Source organism: Rhamphochromis longiceps, linkage group LG7 (genome assembly GCF_057381845.1).
Source record: "Rhamphochromis longiceps isolate RC_006_pf linkage group LG7, R_longiceps_female_GT1.1, whole genome shotgun sequence".
Classification (NCBI taxonomy): domain Eukaryota; kingdom Metazoa; phylum Chordata; class Actinopteri; order Cichliformes; family Cichlidae; genus Rhamphochromis; species Rhamphochromis longiceps.
The window spans coordinates 28,460,059-28,476,966 of NC_140563.1; the positions used below are offsets into that span (position 1 = coordinate 28,460,059).

Consider the following 16,908-nt stretch of genomic DNA (forward strand, 5'->3'; position numbering starts at 1 on the left):
ACAAGTGGTGGAAAGCTTTCTCCAAAAGGTGGACGGTGCCTTCGTGATAGGGTGAGGAGTTCAGTCATTTGGGAGGAGTTCACAGTAGAACCACTGCTCCTCCACATCACAAGGAGACATCTAAGACTGTCGCCTCCTGGGTAAGGTTCTCCTGGGAGGAGTCCCCCAAGTGTAGACCCGGGACATGCTGGAGAGATTGCACTTCAGATTAGCAGAAGAAAACAACTAAATGATTTACTGTTTTATTTTAGATTTTAACCTTTATAGAAGTGGGTGGGTGAACAGCGTTCATTGTTCATAATGCACGTCGCACTCTTCAGTTGCAGTTTTTCGGATGTTCATTTGTTATATTTTAATAACACGTTAACTTTTGTCGTAACATGTTTTCATATCATATTTAACATCATTTTATTTTAAGTGTTTTTCTGCCTCGCTGTCTGGAGTATAACATGTAATGTTGCTAATGCACAATAAGATGCTGCACAGTTAAGCATCATGGTTCATTATTTAAGAATGGGATTAATGGTTTAAAACAGCTTTGTTGTTGTCAGCTTACATTAAACAGTTCTCAAATGTAACTTCATATCTGAGTGTTTCTTAGTGCTAGACCAGTCGATTAGTCAAAAAAAATTTTTCCATGGTTAGTCGACTAAGACATTAGTCCAGGAACATCTTTAGTCTACACGGTTGTGTTGACTACCACAAGGTGAAGAAGGTCTCAGTTTGATGCTTTATCCACACGCTGCATGTCCTGCAGCCAATTTGGATGATCTTAAAATGGTGATCCCGAAAATGGTGCTCCAGTTCTTGCCCCTTGGTCGCCCACTGTGACGTATCAAAACTACTCTCTGAGGTAGGTATCCTCACCTGAATATACACCCGGACCAAACTTTAGTTCATCTGAAGAACAATTCATCTTTAATTATTGTGGCTAACAGCTCATATTTCACTTGGAGACTTAACTACTGCTAAAACTGCATAAATGCACACAACTACTATCATGGAGACTACAGACTGGACCAGATGATGATGATGATGATGATGATGATGGTCACCTACAGTCATCACTGTGCAGCTCTTCCTGGGAGGAAGCAGGAATATGAAGCGTTACGTGGATGTGCAGGGAGCCCCACTTAGTGCGTCCTAACTCCCCAAACAGGAAGTGAAGAAAACAGGGAAACGGGATGAGTTTCATACTTAAAAACATTTAATTTGAAAGCTTTAACAGGAAACACTGCACTACTTTTCAGAATAAAATGAGAAATTGTTACAGAAACATGTTCATAATAAAAGTTTCTTCCATTATCTTATGACATCTTAGATCTGAGTACTGGGTCTAGATTGCTTCCACCCTCACGTTGGGCATCACCAGACTCTCAAAACATAAAAAAAAAATGAACACAGAGCATTGTGGGAAATCTGGCACTGCACCAGGAGTCACACACAGGCTGCCAAAATAAAAGTTTTAACCAAATATTTCTTTGTACAAGTTTTCACTTTATTCACATAAAACTGATGATGTCATCACTCAGTTTGTTTGTTTTTAATTCATAATTTTCAACAAAAACAGCAAACCAGTCAAAAAGCAGTGCGGGCTGCCAAAAAAAAAAGAAAAAAAAGAAAAAAAAAAAAAAAAAAAAAAGCAGTGCGGGCTGCCAAAAAAAAAAAAGAAAAAAAAGAAAAAGAAAAAGAAAAAAAGCAGTGCAGGCTGCCAAGAAGTGATGTCATCAGATCACCTGCGGTACCGCCCCCTCTCCTTGTCCCTTTCTCTTTCTCTGTCTCTATCCCTCACTCGCTCTCGCTCTCTGTCACGGCGCGGGCCACCTCGCTCACGCTCACGCTGACGCTCTCGCTCCCGCCGGCTGCTCACCACTGCCTGCGTCCGCCGCAGGAAGTCGTCCACTCGCATGTCATAGTCGTGCTGTATGATGGAGGAGGGTGAACAAAAACAAAAAAACAGTAAGAGGCTGTGCTGATCACTAATCAATACGCCTGATTGGACTGAGTGAACTTACTGGGCTGGACGTGAAGGCGCGGTGCTGCGGTGCTCGTTGCTTATCTCTGAAGCGAGGGGGCGGGGCCTCGTGTGGTGGCAGGGGTGGGTGGTGATGATGGTGGTAGGCCTGGTGAGGGGGAGGCGGTGGGTGGCTGTGGTGGTAGTAGGGTGGATGGTGTGGGGGTGGCTGCTCCACGCCGGGATAGCCCGCCTGATGACACACGTGGCATCATCATTAGATCAGTCTGTAGTGACTTTAATAAAGGCTTTTAATCTGAAAATTCTCATGCAACATCTTAAAACACAAAAACAGTTTCCTGCTTCCAGGTAAAATGCATGTTTTCATCATCCGTCACAGGCAGGAACAATCGATCAGAACGTGATTAATAACCTATTCATACCAGAGTCTGCCAGGGCGCCGGGGGGCCGACACTGTGGTGGTAATCCCTCATATACTCGTTATAGGACTGAAGCAAGAAGGACAAAGGTGAACACAGGTAAGGACACAGCTAAACACAAGAAAACCCCTTCCTGTCTGAAATCAAATGATCTGCATGTGGTATTTGTGATGATTACGGGCTGTTTTTAATGGAAAGACTGAATCATTTACAGTTTTATTTATGTTCACCCACACCTCTAATCAATACTAATCAGACTAATCAATAAACAATCAGTGAAGTGATAAGTAATCAATGAAGTGAAACGTTTGGACCCACCCCATTGAGAAACACGTCTCGTCTTACGCCAGAAAATCGCCTGGAAAGAGAACAGATTCATGAGAAATTCAGACTTTCAAATTTTATTATTATTTTTTTTTTTAAATTCAAGACGAAAGTTTAGATCCTTTGAATCTTCACTTTATCATGGTGGAGGAGTTTCTGATCAATATATGAAGGGACTTGCAGGTGGCAGAGTTTAGTGTGGATGCGGTCCTGTGGGTCTGCCTGGGTGTGATGGTTGGGTATAGACCACCTGCCGTGGCCGTGGTAGTTGGGCGCCAACCACAGGGGCAGACCTCAACAGTCTGGTCCCAGCAGCCCATACCGGCAACAGGAATGGAGGACGTCACACTTGTGGTATGGAAGGAATCTGAGCAAGCACGTGAGGCTGAGAAGCCAGCTCAGCTTCTGGAACTGGAGTTCGGCACCTGGATGTTTAGGGGTTCCTTCATGGACTAGAGTTGTTTCCGTGACTGAGCACAGAGCAGCACCTCACCCCAAGAAACATCTAGGAGCTCCACTTTAATTCTGCCAAGGGCAACAACAATGTCACCTCGATCTGGCACGATTGGGAAGAATGACCTGCTCGTCCTGAACCTGAGTGGTGTTTTGTTATTGGTTCGTCTATAACGAACACCATGTTTGAACTTAAGGGTGTTCATAATTTTGTAATTGTATCACCAGATCTAAGGCCTCAGGTGAGGAGAGGAGCTGAGGTGTGAACGGATCACCACCTGATGGAGAGTTGGATCAGATGCATGGAGTTGTGGCTGTAAAGTGGTTGGTACCTGTCGTCTGGTAACCCTTTAACCATATGGTGAACAACAGAGGAGCTATCGAGCTGAATAGAGTCCTTTTGAGCTTGCTAGACTCTGGACGTATAGTTGGAGGTGGAGGAACACCTCTGAGGATCTCCTAAATTCCTCTGCAAACCATTCCAGAGAGGAAGCAGAGTCTGAAGATCAGGTGCATGACTTGCCCATCACAGTAGCTAAAAGACTTCCTGGATGTGTCCCCAGTTCTTGCACGTCATGCGCCAGTCTTGGTTGAAATACCCACCAGTAACTCTGGACTGACAGACTTTGGTGATGATCCCCTTTGTAATAAGGTGAACCAGAAGGATCACAGCTGGGGATATACCTGGAAGGTCTAAGACTGGGTACAGGAGAGTCTGCTGTCAGCTGAAACTCAGATTCAGGAGGAACAGTGCAGCGTTTGTTCTGGATGTCTGGTCAAAGACATTTGAAGATGTGATGAAGTTTCTAATATCAGTCTGATTACATCAACTCAGGGTCTAAGAGGAATACAGAAGAAACCCGATTCCAGGTGTGTCTCACCTGTCCACTGGCTGGCTCCTCAGGTCCTGGATGAACCCTAAAAGCACGACACATAAAGTTCGGTTGAGGTGACAGTGAATGGCAAACATTCAGGTAACAGGTGTGTTCGACACCTGCACCTGAAAATCTGGGTCTTAGACGGCTGTTTAAATGGAAGCTGCACATTAACCTGCTCGCTGGCTGAAGTCTGGTGGACCGTCAGGTCGCAGTCGCTTCCTGCCGTGGAGGTCATACTCTTCAGGTCGACGCCTACATAAACAAGTCCACAGGTAAGACACACACATGCACTCAGGTACACTCCATCACACACACACACACACACACACACACACACACACACACACACACACACACACACACACACACACACACACACACACACACCAATACAAACCAGATACTTCCTCAGATCAGACTCCAACACAAGAAGAAATCCCCCACCCTCCCCCAAATCCGTTTTCACACACAAACTCGAACTGCAACACAATCAGCCGCTCTGTGTGGTTCACCTGTGACTTCACCTGTGACTTCACCTGACGCTTACCTGGACGAATCAGATATCACACAGGTCTAGTAACAGAAAGCTTTGAGGATAAAGACAGACTGATTTGGACATTTACACCAGGTGACACCTTCAATTTGTGCCTGGAAACAGCTTTGTCTGTAACATGATGTTTAAACGCAAGAAAGTCAGACGCTGATAAAGACCCTGTTCAAATCCTGTTCTGATCCTATTCCAGTCCTATTATGAACATGTTTCAATCCTGTTCTGGTCCTATTCTAGCCCTGTTCAGATCGTGTTCCATTCCCATTCTGGCTGAATTAAGGTGCTGTTCCTGCCCTACTCTGGTCCTTTTTAGGCCCTGTTCTGATCCGGTTCCAACCATATACCGATCCTATTCTCATTGTGCTCTGGGCCTATTCCAGTGCTGTTCCAAATTTGTTTTGGCTTATTTTTAAATCAACTGATGTCCACACAGAATCTCCTGTTTTAAAAGTTTCACTCTGAAGGATGAAAACAGAATCTGCAGTCTGACAAAGTCTCTCTCTCTCTCTCTCTCTCTCTCTCTCTCACACACACACACACACACACAAATAAAAAAAAAAAAAAAAAAAAGAACAAATGAAGAAGAACCTCTGAAAGGGACAACATACCGCTTCTGCTGCGTATGAGGGAGGGGCAACACTTTAAAAAAAAAAAACAGTTTTTCTCCTCATCAGTCCATGTTAAAGGCTTTTATAAACCCTCTTATTTTGAAAAGGTGAGGGGTGATGATGATGATGGTGCAGTCCTGTCAATCAATACACAAAGCCCCGCCCCGTGAGCCCTGCCCCGCCCCTTCCAGACCAGCAACAGTCCTTAAACAGAAATGACAAACTGCGTCGTCTTTCTGTCGCTCCGTCCATTCGATTAATTTTATGCTCACTGTATTCGTCCATCAGAGCGACACACACACACACATCGACAACCAGCTCGCCGTCCTGTGTGTGTGTGCCAGTGGGAGGAGAGGGGAGGAAGAGGGGAACATGACTGTCCTTTCATGTGGGGGAGGGGTCACTTTTTTCAGTCCAGGGGTATATTTTTTTTTTTTCAGTCTTTTAGGCACCTGCAACTTTACCTCATACAACCAGAGGGAGCCCCGCCCCCAACACACCACACTTCTCATTGGATACAGTCCAGAGGCCTTGCCACAACACACAACCTTACTGGATACAGTCCTGAGGCCCCTCCCCTTTAGACTCACCACACCTCAGTGGATACAGTCCAGAGGCCCCGCCCCCTCCTGACCAACCTGTAAAACCCGGTCAAACACCTGAAACAGTCCATTGGGGTCTCAGATGCTCCCTTACTTCCTTTTTTAGTTCTACCTCGCTCACCCTCCCACCCCCTCCTTCGTCAGTCCAGCCAGTGACGCTTGTCCTTTCTGCTTTTATTCTGAAAGGGTCAGCTTCAGTCCAGCTACAAATTTTCACTTTTTAACCTCTGAAGTATCAAAATCCTGCGAAGACAAAGAGCTTCAAAGGACAAATTTAACAACAACAAAACTTCAGCTCAGCTACGTAAAGACTACAGACCTAAAAAAACAAAACAAAATTCAGCTAAAAATTACAAAATAAAACAAAGAGATGTTGCTCAGCTCACACTTCAAAGGAAATGAAACTCAAGTGAAGGGTTAAACTTCCTCTGTGACGTCAGCTGTTTAACGCTTGTCGAGGACTTCACTTCCTGCCTGACTTTAACACCTCGACCAAAGATGCAGAGTGAGGCTTCGCTCCGGGAAGCTCCAGACTGGAAAAATAACAACCAGAGAACCAGCAACGCGAGCCACGGGAAAGCTAGCCGCCAGCTAAGGGCAGCGGCTGTCTCCGTCGTCCAGCATCAGGTGGCGCCGTGGTCACAGCAGAAGAAGAAGAACAGGAAGCGGGAGGAGGAGCTTGATGATTGGCTAACCTTCCCGGTTCACGTTGTGGTGGTCGGCCCCGAGGCCGCGGCTCCGATGGTGTGCGACGTTTGTGACGAATGCGGCGAGCCACCTGGTGAATGTCCACGTTCTCATCCAATGGAAACAGGGCACAGAGCTGAGCACCAATGTCCGGCTGGATCTCCTGAAAGAGACACAGATTTGCATCATGTGATAGAACAGGAAAACGTGATTCGTAATAGAACAGTCAGCTGACCTGGCCGTCACGTCCAATTTTCACCGGCTTGTGTTCGTTCCAGGGGTTGGAGAGGTGGGCGGTCTTAATGAAAGGAAGCTCCCTCCTGAAAAGGAAATAAAAAAGAAGACAACACTGAATGAAGTAGCCAGCAAGCAGCAAGCAAGGGCATCAGCGGTGAACCATCACACAACACGTGAACTACATCTATGCAGAGGTGGCTCCAGAGGTTCACACCTTCAGCAAACGTCATGAGGCAGAGCCCCAAAATCCACCAACGCAAAAACACAGAGCAGCCTGCTGTGGCGACTCCTGGAGATTTATTCATAACACGTGAAAAGACCCAGGAAAACAGAGTTAGCGATAAAAACGATAACAAAATAACGCTAAAAACCGCTAAAAACCCTGAAAACCATACATTTCACACCCGAGCCTCAACTCTCGCGGCCCGGTACCAAATGACTTGGCCCGGGGGTTGGGGACCGCTGAGCTAAAGAGCTGACCTAAGACATGGACACACCCCAAACAGCAGCCAGCCAGCCAGGGATTTCACGTTTCACAGGTAGTTATTTTCAAAGCCAATATCCTCGATCTGTTGGTCAAAGCCCAGAATCAACCCAATACCCTCTGCCTCCAGTTCATCCATAAAATTTTGTCCATAAAATTTAAAATCAGAACCGGAGACCGAGATCAGTCTAGGAGAAGTCAAACACTCACCAGGAACCAATAGAAACAGAGTATAAACCTACTGGATGGAGCTGTTTACCTGCAGAGCCAGTCAATCTTAAAGACTCCTCCCAGCATCTTGGCATTCATTCCAGCAGGGAGCACCCAGTGGATCGGAGAGCCACCATGATGAGACTCTGACGCCAAACGAGCGAAACCTGAGGATAAGACAAAACAGACCAATCAGAGTTAAGAAGAGGATAAGGTGAATAAGGTGAACAGACAACGACATATGATACTGAAAACCTCTTTTCCTCATACCTTGGAATTTTCCACTTTCCCTCACAGAGAAGATGAGAACGACGCTCCTAGCTGAGCGGAAGGCAGCATTGAGCTTCTTCTCGTTCACCGGCAGTGTCGACCAAACACCCTGTAAACGCCAGAAACACCAATTCATCCTCAGCTATCAGAACAAAACGGGGAACAACACAGGGGGTGACAGGGAACGATGACAGAGGGAAAATCGAGGGGAACAACAAGGAATGACACAAACTACACTGGGGAAGACACGGGAAAGAGAGGGAACAATGAGGGGAACAACACAAGGAGGAGGGGTGACAACAGAAAATGACAGTTGGAACCATGAGGGAGGTGACATGGATTGAAAAGGGGAACAATGGGGAACAGCGAGGGGGTCAACGTGTACCTTAGCTTTGGCCAGTGACACATTCTCGTGGTTGTTGCTCTTAATGAGGAAAAATCGGGCATCTCTCAGGATATAACGCAGCTTGCTTGTTGGATCTACAACAACACAGGAAATAGCTGTAATCTGATTACTTGCAACTCAGTAAAGGTATAAGTGTAGTAACGGGTAAGTAACCATGGAATATTGTCCTTACTCTCCATGCCTTTACGAACTGCACGGACCGACGATGACAGCTTCTCCCGCTTCTTTTCTGAACCTTTCAAATTAAAAGCAGTAATTTCAAACATTACGTCATCGTTTTTTATTTCTCCTTGAAAAGAAAAATGTACATTACTAACTCTATGGTTACCTGAGGCCTCGGAGGCGGAGCCTGAGTGTGCTGACTCGCCATCATCAGAGAAGCTGACAGAGGAGGCGGAGCGTGAATCACCAGCCTCGCTACGTGTGTCATAGTCATTGCCCTCACCACCACGACGGTCGTACTCTTCTTCTTCCTCCTCATCCTCCTCCTCCTTCTCTCCTTCCTCTTCCTCCTCCTCCTCCTCTTCTTCTTCTTCCATACCTTCTTCCTCCTCTTCCTCCTCTTCCTCCTGGTCATCTTCCTCTTCCTCCTCTACATGGGAAGCAGCGGGGGAGGAGCTGCCCGATGCCTGTTCTGAGCCGTATTCTGCTCCTGTCTCGTCCTCTGATTGGTTCTCCTCCTCATGGGGGGGGGGACTTGCTCGCCGCTCATCACGGCGTAACTTCTGAAGACAAACAGGAAGTTAATACGAATGGCTGGAAACTAGGGCTGCTCAATTAATCGAATTTTAATCACGATTACGATCTGGGCTTTCAACGATCATTAACAATGACTGAGCCGATTATTAGCCCCTCCCTCGTGCTTTACTCTCGCGCTGCTCCGTGTGGCAAATTGAGCGCACCTCTCTGCATTTCGAACACGCGTCACAACAATTAAGAGGACCCGAGGGAAGCTCGGAAAGCTAAGCAGAAGTTATTTGGAGAGGAGAGTGACTGCCGTTGGTTGAAAAGAGGTAAAAAAAAACTTCAGTGGTGTGGAAACATTATGGGTCCGCAGAGTCAGACGTGGATCAAGTAGACATAGTGTGTAAACTTTGCTACGGTGTCGTAGCTGCACCACAGAGCAACACTACAAAGTTCACTAAACATAGATGTTTACATTTTTCATTTATTTTTTATATTGCAAACATTTGCACTGTTATCAGTATTTGCACACTATTTTATATTATTTTTTGACAATCTTTAAAGTCATTATTCAATACATTGTTATTGTTAAATAAATATCGTCAAATAATCGAGATCTCAATTTCAGTGAAAATGATCGTGATTATCATTTTTGCCATAATCGAGCAGCCCTACTGGAAACCGTTAAAATTATACTTTTAGTGTAAGCAGTACCTGACTCAGACCCTCCAGGCCTCTCTGGGACTCTCGCCGTCTTGCATCCTCTCCTCCACGGCTCCTCGTCACCTCTCGGGCCCCACGTCTCCCCTTTCGTTCATCATAATACTCATGACGGTAAGTGGTGGAGTGCCGGCCGCGAGGGCTCGACGCCTTTTTAGAGGAGGACAGAGATGGCCCTGGAGCTCTCTTATTGGAGGATGATGACCTAGAAGTACCGTGGCCTGACGAGGAGCGGAGCCTCTTTAGATCCTGGCTGTCAGAACGCTCGCTCTTCCTCTTCGTACCTGACAGACAGCGATGAGGGCTTAATAACATGCACAGTTTTTAATAACTTAGGTCAGGAATGTTCGTGATACTGTCTAGTAGTGTCAGTATGTTTAACAGGCTATAGTAACATCTGTAGTACCAGCTACAGTAGTACCTTTAGAATACTCTCTATAATACTGTCTATCTTCTTTAACTGTCTGTGGTATTCTCTGTAGTACCGTTTGTAGTATTCTTTGTAGTGCTGTCTGTGGTACTGTCTTTAGTATTCTCTTTAGTACTGTCTGTACCTTTCTTGTCGCTGATGTCACGCTCTGTCTCGGGGTTGTACAGCTCGTCATCTTGATCAGGAGCTTCAGTCAGTAAATCTTCCAGAACGTTCAGCTCTCCATCTGAAACCACAGACACACACACACACACACACGTGTGAGAAGGACAGGTAACGCACACCTGGCTGATTAGGCAGAAGGAGGACTCTGTTATTGTCTGTCTGTGTTGGTGTTTATAGACCAAAGCCTGGGTGACACACCTGCTGATATATCAGATTTGATTTCTCACATCTGAAGAATGAAAGTTAACAAGTAAACCTAGAGAAACCGCATACCTGTTGGAGCCCACAAGCAACAATCAGTTCATCTTGGCACAGCCGGGCACAATGTAAAGTAAGTAGTCCACAACTTGTTGACCCAATAAAAGTACGTTTGTAAACATATCATGTCGGAAAGGACTCATAACTAACTCCACATGAATGTTAGAGAGACCCATCGATATTACACTAACATAAATCTGGAGCTTTGTTCACAGCTTTCAGGAACACGTTGCTTAAAAAAAATCTCCGCTGCCCATAAAAGCATCAGAGGAAACTGAACATCGCCTGGTCCTGTCCAGATGAGGGATTTAACATCAATTACCATAGTGTTTTAGCAGGTAAACAGAGGAAGCTGACTCGTTAACGCTCTCGTCGTGTTTACGCTCCTCTGATCACTGCTGGATTTAGCCACACGTCTCAGCCAATCACAGGGCAGCAGCTCTGTACCAGCCTGTTTACCTGTAAACAGTCTCCCTAGTTCGCTTTTATGCGATCAGATATGTCGTTAAAATCGACCAAATCATTGACCCCTCACCCCCGAACACGTCAGAGCTTACTGTGGCCCAAAACGAACTAGGTTCCGGTTCCACCTGTTCTCAGGCGTGCTTAAAGCGGCCTCAGCCGTAAAATCAGCAGTTTTCTGATCGGAGTCTGATGCAGTGAAAGCGAGCCGCTCATCAGCGTCGTGATGGATCAAACACGAGCTGCTAACGCACCGACACATCAAATGGTCACGCGCCCGTCAGCAGCATCGATCATCACAGTTATTATCGATTAACGATCCGCTCCGAGCGGCATCAAACAAAGGCAGCTCGTGGCTAATGCTAATGCTAACAAAGGTCCTCCTCACTCACCTTTGTCCTCGCGCCGGTCGGCCGCCATCACCGCCGCTGTGCCGCGCGCGCAGGTACCGCTTCAGGTGAAGGTGTAGCTGTAGCAGATTTGTTGGGAAGAAGAAGCTACCGGAGGATCCGAGGGTCAGCAAATGGCGGACTGTCTAACAGCAGCGTCTTCTTCTTCTACTTCTGCTGCTGCCAGCCGACAGGTGAACACCGCCACCTGTCGGGCCGGAGCACTGAGTCTGCACAGGGCACAGAGAGGGGCTGAACGGGATTTCTCAAACCTGAACGTGACCACATCACACAGACAACCGAGAGAAACCACATCACAGAGCATAAAGGTCGCATGCACTGCAAACCGTTTTATTCTCCGCGGGAGTTTGCTTCATTCATCCTGGCCGCTGTTTACATCCCGCCAGATGCAGATGTGCAGGCAGCTCAGTGCGCACTCGCGGAGCAGATACTGCACATGGAGCGGACATTCCCGGACTCTCTCATCATTGCTCTTGGGGACTTTAACAAAGCCAATCTGAGCCATGAGCTTCCCAAATACAAGCAGTATATTAAATGCCCGACCAGAGAGGAGAGGACATTAGACCACTGTTACAGCACGATCAGCGGGGCCTATCGTGCAGTGCCCCGCGCTTCACTCGGACTTTCTGACCACGTCACGATCCACCTAATCCCCGCGTACAGACAGAGGCTGAAGCTCTCCAAACCTGTCGTGAGGACCAAATAACTGTGGAGCAACGAGGCTGTGGAGGAGCTTCGCACGTGTTTGAAGTCTACAGACTGGGACACAATGAAGGCTGCTTCTAACAGCTTGGATAAGTTTACGGACACTGTCACCTCCTATATCCACTTCTGTGAGGACAGCATTGTGCCATCACGCACCAGGGTGAGTTATAACAATGACAAACCCTGGTTTACTCCTAAACTCAAAAAGCTGTGGCTGGAAAAGAGAAAGGCGTTCAGAAGCGGAGACAGGGACTGCTACAGAGAGGCCAAGTACAGGTTTACTAAAGAAGTGGACATTACTAAACATCAGCACTCTGAGAAGATGCAGCAGCAGATCTCAGAGAATGACTCGGCCTCTGTGTGGAAAGGTTTTAGGAATATCACCAACTACAAGCCTAAAACCCCCCACTCCACTGATGACTTGCTCTTGGCCAACACCCTTAACGACTTTTACTGCCATTTTGACGAGCCATCAGGCAGCCTTCACACCTCCAACGGCCCCAACTTTGGACACTCATTCCCCCACCTCTCCCCCCTCTGGCCCCAGTGTTTTCTGGCATTTTCAACTCCTCACTGCAGGCATGTCATGTGCCTGCCTGCTTCAAGTCCTCTACCATAATCCCTGTCCCCAAGAAACCTAGGATCACTGGACTAAATGACTGCAGACCCGTGGCTCTGACATCTGTGGTCATGAAGTCATTTGAGCGCCTGGTTCTCTCCTATCTCAGGACCCTCACGGCCCCCCTCCTGGACCCCCTGCAGTTTGCATACAGAGCCAACAGGTCTGTAGATGACGCCATCAACATGGCTCTACACTTCATCCTGCAGCATCTGGACTCCCCAGGAACCTACGCCAGGATCCTGTTTGTGGACTTCAGCTCTGCCTTCAACACCATCCTTCCAGACCATCTCCGAGGCAAGCTTTCCCATCAGCACCTGCTCCCCTCAGGGCTGTGTTCTTTCTCCCCTGCTCTTCTCCCTGTACACCAACTGCTGCACCTCCACCCACCAGTCTGTCAAGCTAATCAAGTTTGCAGATGACACCACCGTTATTGGACTCATCTTGGACGGGGATGAGTCTGCCTACAGGAGGGAGGCTGAATGTCTGGTGTCCTGGTGCAGCCACAACAACCTGGTGCTGAACGCCCAGAAGACAGTGGAGATTATTGTGGACTTCAGGAAGCACAAAGCTCCACTCCCCCCATCATCCTGACTGACACCCTCATCACCTCTGTGGACTCATTCCGCTTCCTGGGTACCACCATCACCCAGGACCTGAAGTGGGAGCCCACCATCCCTTCCGTCATCAAGAAAGCCCAGCAGAGGATGTACTTCCTGAGGCAGCTGAAGAAATTCAACCTGCCAACACGGACGATGATGCAATTCTACACTGCAATCATCGAGTCCATCCTCACCTCCTCCATCACCGTGTGGTACGCTGGAGCCACTATCAGGGACAAACAGAGACTGCAGCGTGTTGTGCGCTCTGCTGAGAAGGTGATTGGCTGCAGACTCCCATTTCTGCAGGACCTGTACACCTCCAGGACACTGGGGCGTGCAGCTCGGATCTCAGCTGACCCTTCTCACCCTGGACACAGTCTGTTTGACCTGCTCCCCTCAGGCAGGAGGCTCCGGTCCATTCGCACCAGAACCTCTCGCCATAAGAACAGTTTCTTCCTCTCTGCTGTTGGACACATGAACAATAACCGTATGACTGTTCCCACCACTAACACATGACCCTACGCTGTGTTCACTGCATCATTCCATGTTTGGCACTGATCACCACCTGCACTCATGTATATATCATGTATATATCATGTATATATCTATCTACTTAGCACTTTTAATTCTTATTCTTATTTTTATTTATTTATTTATTTATTTTTCATGTCTATTTAAGCTTAATTTATGACAGTATGTTTGCACTGAAGCACCGCAGCAATTTCCTAATGTTGTAAACCTGCTCAACGTTTGGCAATAAAACCCTTTCTGATTCTGATTCTGATGTACACCCGAGAACACACCTGTGTCAGAGAGGGGAGCAGTGGCGGTCCTAGCCTGTTTGGCGCCCCGGGCGAACACTCCCTCTGCCCCCCCCCCCTATGCATAGTATGCAAACAGCTACCAAACAGCCATTATAATTCGTCATACAATGAGAATAGGACAAATCAACAATTGACAATGACTAATTAATATTGTGCTGAACACAGTCCAAAAGATTCAGTAAGCTACATCAAACAAACGTAAACAGACGTTTTCACTATCCCTACTAATTGATGTTATCTTGTTGTATCTCTGTTGTGGCCAGTGCTATCCTCTATGCTGTTGCATGCTGGGGTAGCAGGTTGAGGCTCACAGATGCCAATGAACTAAATAAACAGATCCGCAAGGCCAATAATGTTGTGGGGATGGAGCTGGACTCCGTTAGGGTGGTGTCTGAGAGGTAGATGTTGTCCAAGATAAAGACAATGTTGGATAACACCTCCCACCCACTCCATGACATACCGACTAGTCACAGAAGCACGTTCAGTGAGAGACTGAGATTACCCATGATGCACCACTGACCGACACAGGAAATCATTCCTCCCTGTGGCCATCTCCCTGTACAACTCCTCCATCTAACACACTGTAAACACTGCAATCCGGTTGTTCAGTGATGACACGACGAATCCTACTTCCGGGCCTAAAGTAGTCTGCGTTTAATATGGCTTTTGTGTTGTTAACATGTTTAATGTTATGTATTTTCTTCTATTTGATCTCAAAAAGCTCCTAAAAAAGTCAGTGATCACTGTTGACCTCCCTCGGCTTTTATTACCGCTAATCATTTATTTAAGCTCAGTTTTTAAAACCTTAGGATGTAACTACAGCCCAGCCCATGCAGCAGTATATGAATGACTAACCTCGTATTGTGGATAGATTATCTCAGTTGTTCTCCTGGCTGAAGTTTGGTCCTTTTACAGCATCCTGCCATGCGATTACATTTGTTCCTGACCACCAACAACACTCACGTTAACTTTTATCGAGTGGAAAAAAGTTAGCTTGTTTATATTAGGCTAACATAGCTGTGTCGCTAGCGGTAGGGTTGCCAACTCCCTGAAAAATAAATAAGGGACACCTCGTGGCCAGGGCTGGGCAACCCAGTTGTCTTCACCCTTCCCAGTGTGGTAGCTCTTTTTTTGTGTGTGAAATTATTTTTTAACCATTTGACTTGAACTTGATTTAAGCAGATGCATATTCTTTGTGATATGAACACATGTGAAACAAATGATCATTTAGCCATTTATTTTTAGCTCAAAGTGACAACATTAACACAGTAAAACAGGTCTCTTTCTTAAACAGAAGCCTGTCATGCTTAACTTTTGAGAATAAAAGTAAATCTTTCTTTAAAAGAACTCTGTCCTGCTTAACTTAAAATTATATAAATTAATAGAAAGCAATAGAACAAAAATATTCTTGTAACAGTGCACATATAGTGCATTTAGTATAATTGGCTTCAGTTGAGGTATTATTTCAGCTTTTCTAATGCTAATCAGCTGCTCCTGTTTGTAAACCCGCTTGTTCCCATGATTACGCATCATAACTCATCATCATTATTCATCTATGTATTACTTTTATGTATTAGTCATCTATTTGTTATAATCATCTATCCTTGCAGTTGTTTATTACACAAAATAAATTATATTATTACACTTCTGGCCACATAGCGCTGATATTCACTGCACATGCCCATATTAACCTTAACCAGAGGGTTTAAAAAAACAAACCAGTGTTTACATACCATATCTGCTTCTGCCATGCCTGGTGGACAAGAAATTGGTTAAGGGTTCCCCGAGCTTTCACGCCCCTCGTGTTCTTCATGTGCCCACCACTAGAAGCATGCCTATGGAAAAAGTGCGCCAGCACACAGTGCAGTGCGCTTTATAGTGCACTTTTCCAGCCAGGTGTTTTCCTTTTCCCATTCCTCCCTGTACTTTTGCAGCCTTTTTTTTCTTTCTCTGAGCAACAAACATTGCTGCTCTGATGCTGGGCTTACACTGTGCGATTTTTGGCCCATTTTGAGCCGATTTTTGAGTCGTACGACCGATTTGGTGATCGGCCCGATTTTGGCCTTCATCGTGCATCGTGTAGTATACGTGGGGTAACGAGAAGCGATTAACACCTCGAGCAGCTCCCGATCATCAATCGCTCGTGAGGGTGTCACCACAGGCGCTCACATTGCTCACGCGCAAACACATAAACGTCGGTGAAAAAGATGGAGCAGCACGGCTGTGCAGCGTGTGATCTGGACACAAGCGATGGAGGCACAACTTGTAGAACTTTGGAAAGCTCATCCGAGCCTTTTCGATGTGGCATCACAAAATTATCACGACCATAACAACCGTGAAAATAGTTGGATTTACACTGTTGCTCAATCACAGCTGCCTTATTAATGTTTTTCATTAGCAATTTAGCAAAGTTGATGGTGGTGGTGTGCGTGTCTGTGTGAGTGAAAGACAGACAGAGAGAGAGAGCGACAGATTTTCTGTTATAACCTTCATTTTATGGAGGCACAGTGTGCCGTCCGAGACTTGCACCGCAGTGTCGGCGTTTGTTTCCCTGTTGGCCGGTATTTTCTCCGTAAGCGACCTTTCCTCGACCAATGAGATAAGCGATAATCTGACTTGTCATACTCGAATTGTCATAAGTGTGCTGTCAGCGCATTGGTCACAAAGCAGGAGAGGGGCTGGGAATTATGTTTTCAAACAAAGTGTTAATTCCATTAAAAGTTATAGACTACTTTTGATTCTCACTGTATTACGGGATAAAGTGCGTCCCTTATTAGCTCAATACGGGACGTGTACTTTTGTTTCTAAATACGGACGATTCCGTTTTTTAAGGGACGGTTGGCAACCCTAGCTAGCGGTCACCAGCTAGCCCAACTTCAGTAACCCTACAAACGTCACTGCTGTTTAGTTTTCTGTCTTCATTTAT

General features: G+C 46.3%; 1 protein-coding gene across 5 annotated transcripts; it reads right to left on the minus strand.

Annotated features, from left to right (window-relative positions):
* Positions 1-287: 287 nt before the first annotated feature.
* Positions 288-11,398, minus strand: ythdc1 (YTH N6-methyladenosine RNA binding protein C1). Of its 5 annotated transcripts, none has more exons than XM_085413188.1 (17): positions 11,215-11,398; positions 10,062-10,163; positions 9,502-9,791; positions 8,432-8,825; positions 8,276-8,338; positions 8,083-8,198; positions 7,698-7,806; positions 7,477-7,594; positions 6,732-6,816; positions 6,505-6,659; positions 4,222-4,301; positions 4,053-4,089; positions 2,713-2,752; positions 2,398-2,463; positions 2,016-2,207; positions 1,737-1,921; positions 288-1,143 (listed from the first exon to the last, which is right to left on the minus strand). In XM_085413188.1, exons 1-17 carry the CDS (start codon positions 11,240-11,242, stop codon positions 1,134-1,136), a joined length of 2,070 nt encoding a protein of 689 aa, XP_085269314.1. In that variant the 5' UTR covers positions 11,243-11,398; the 3' UTR covers positions 288-1,133. The 5 variants fall into 5 exon arrangements, with proteins under 5 accessions (XP_085269314.1, XP_085269318.1, XP_085269316.1 ...); XM_085413192.1 differs by having other exon boundaries at positions 289-1,143; positions 8,432-8,828; positions 11,215-11,260; XM_085413190.1 differs by having other exon boundaries at positions 297-1,143; positions 8,083-8,177; positions 8,432-8,828.
* Positions 11,399-16,908: the final 5,510 nt, after the last annotated feature.

What these genes read in the sequence shown, in the direction of transcription:
- ythdc1 (XM_085413192.1), bottom strand. Translation starts at nt 11,242, where the DNA reads ATGGCGGCCGACCGGCGCGAGGACAAAG. An exon ending in GCCTGGAGGGTCTGAGTCAG is followed by an intron (nt 8,829 to 9,501) that starts GTACTGCTTACA and finishes GTTTGTCTTCAG; the next exon opens with AAGTTACGCCGTGATGAGCG. An exon ending in AAATTGGACGTGACGGCCAG is followed by an intron (nt 6,660 to 6,731) that starts GTCAGCTGACTG and finishes TGTCTCTTTCAG; the next exon opens with GAGATCCAGCCGGACATTGG.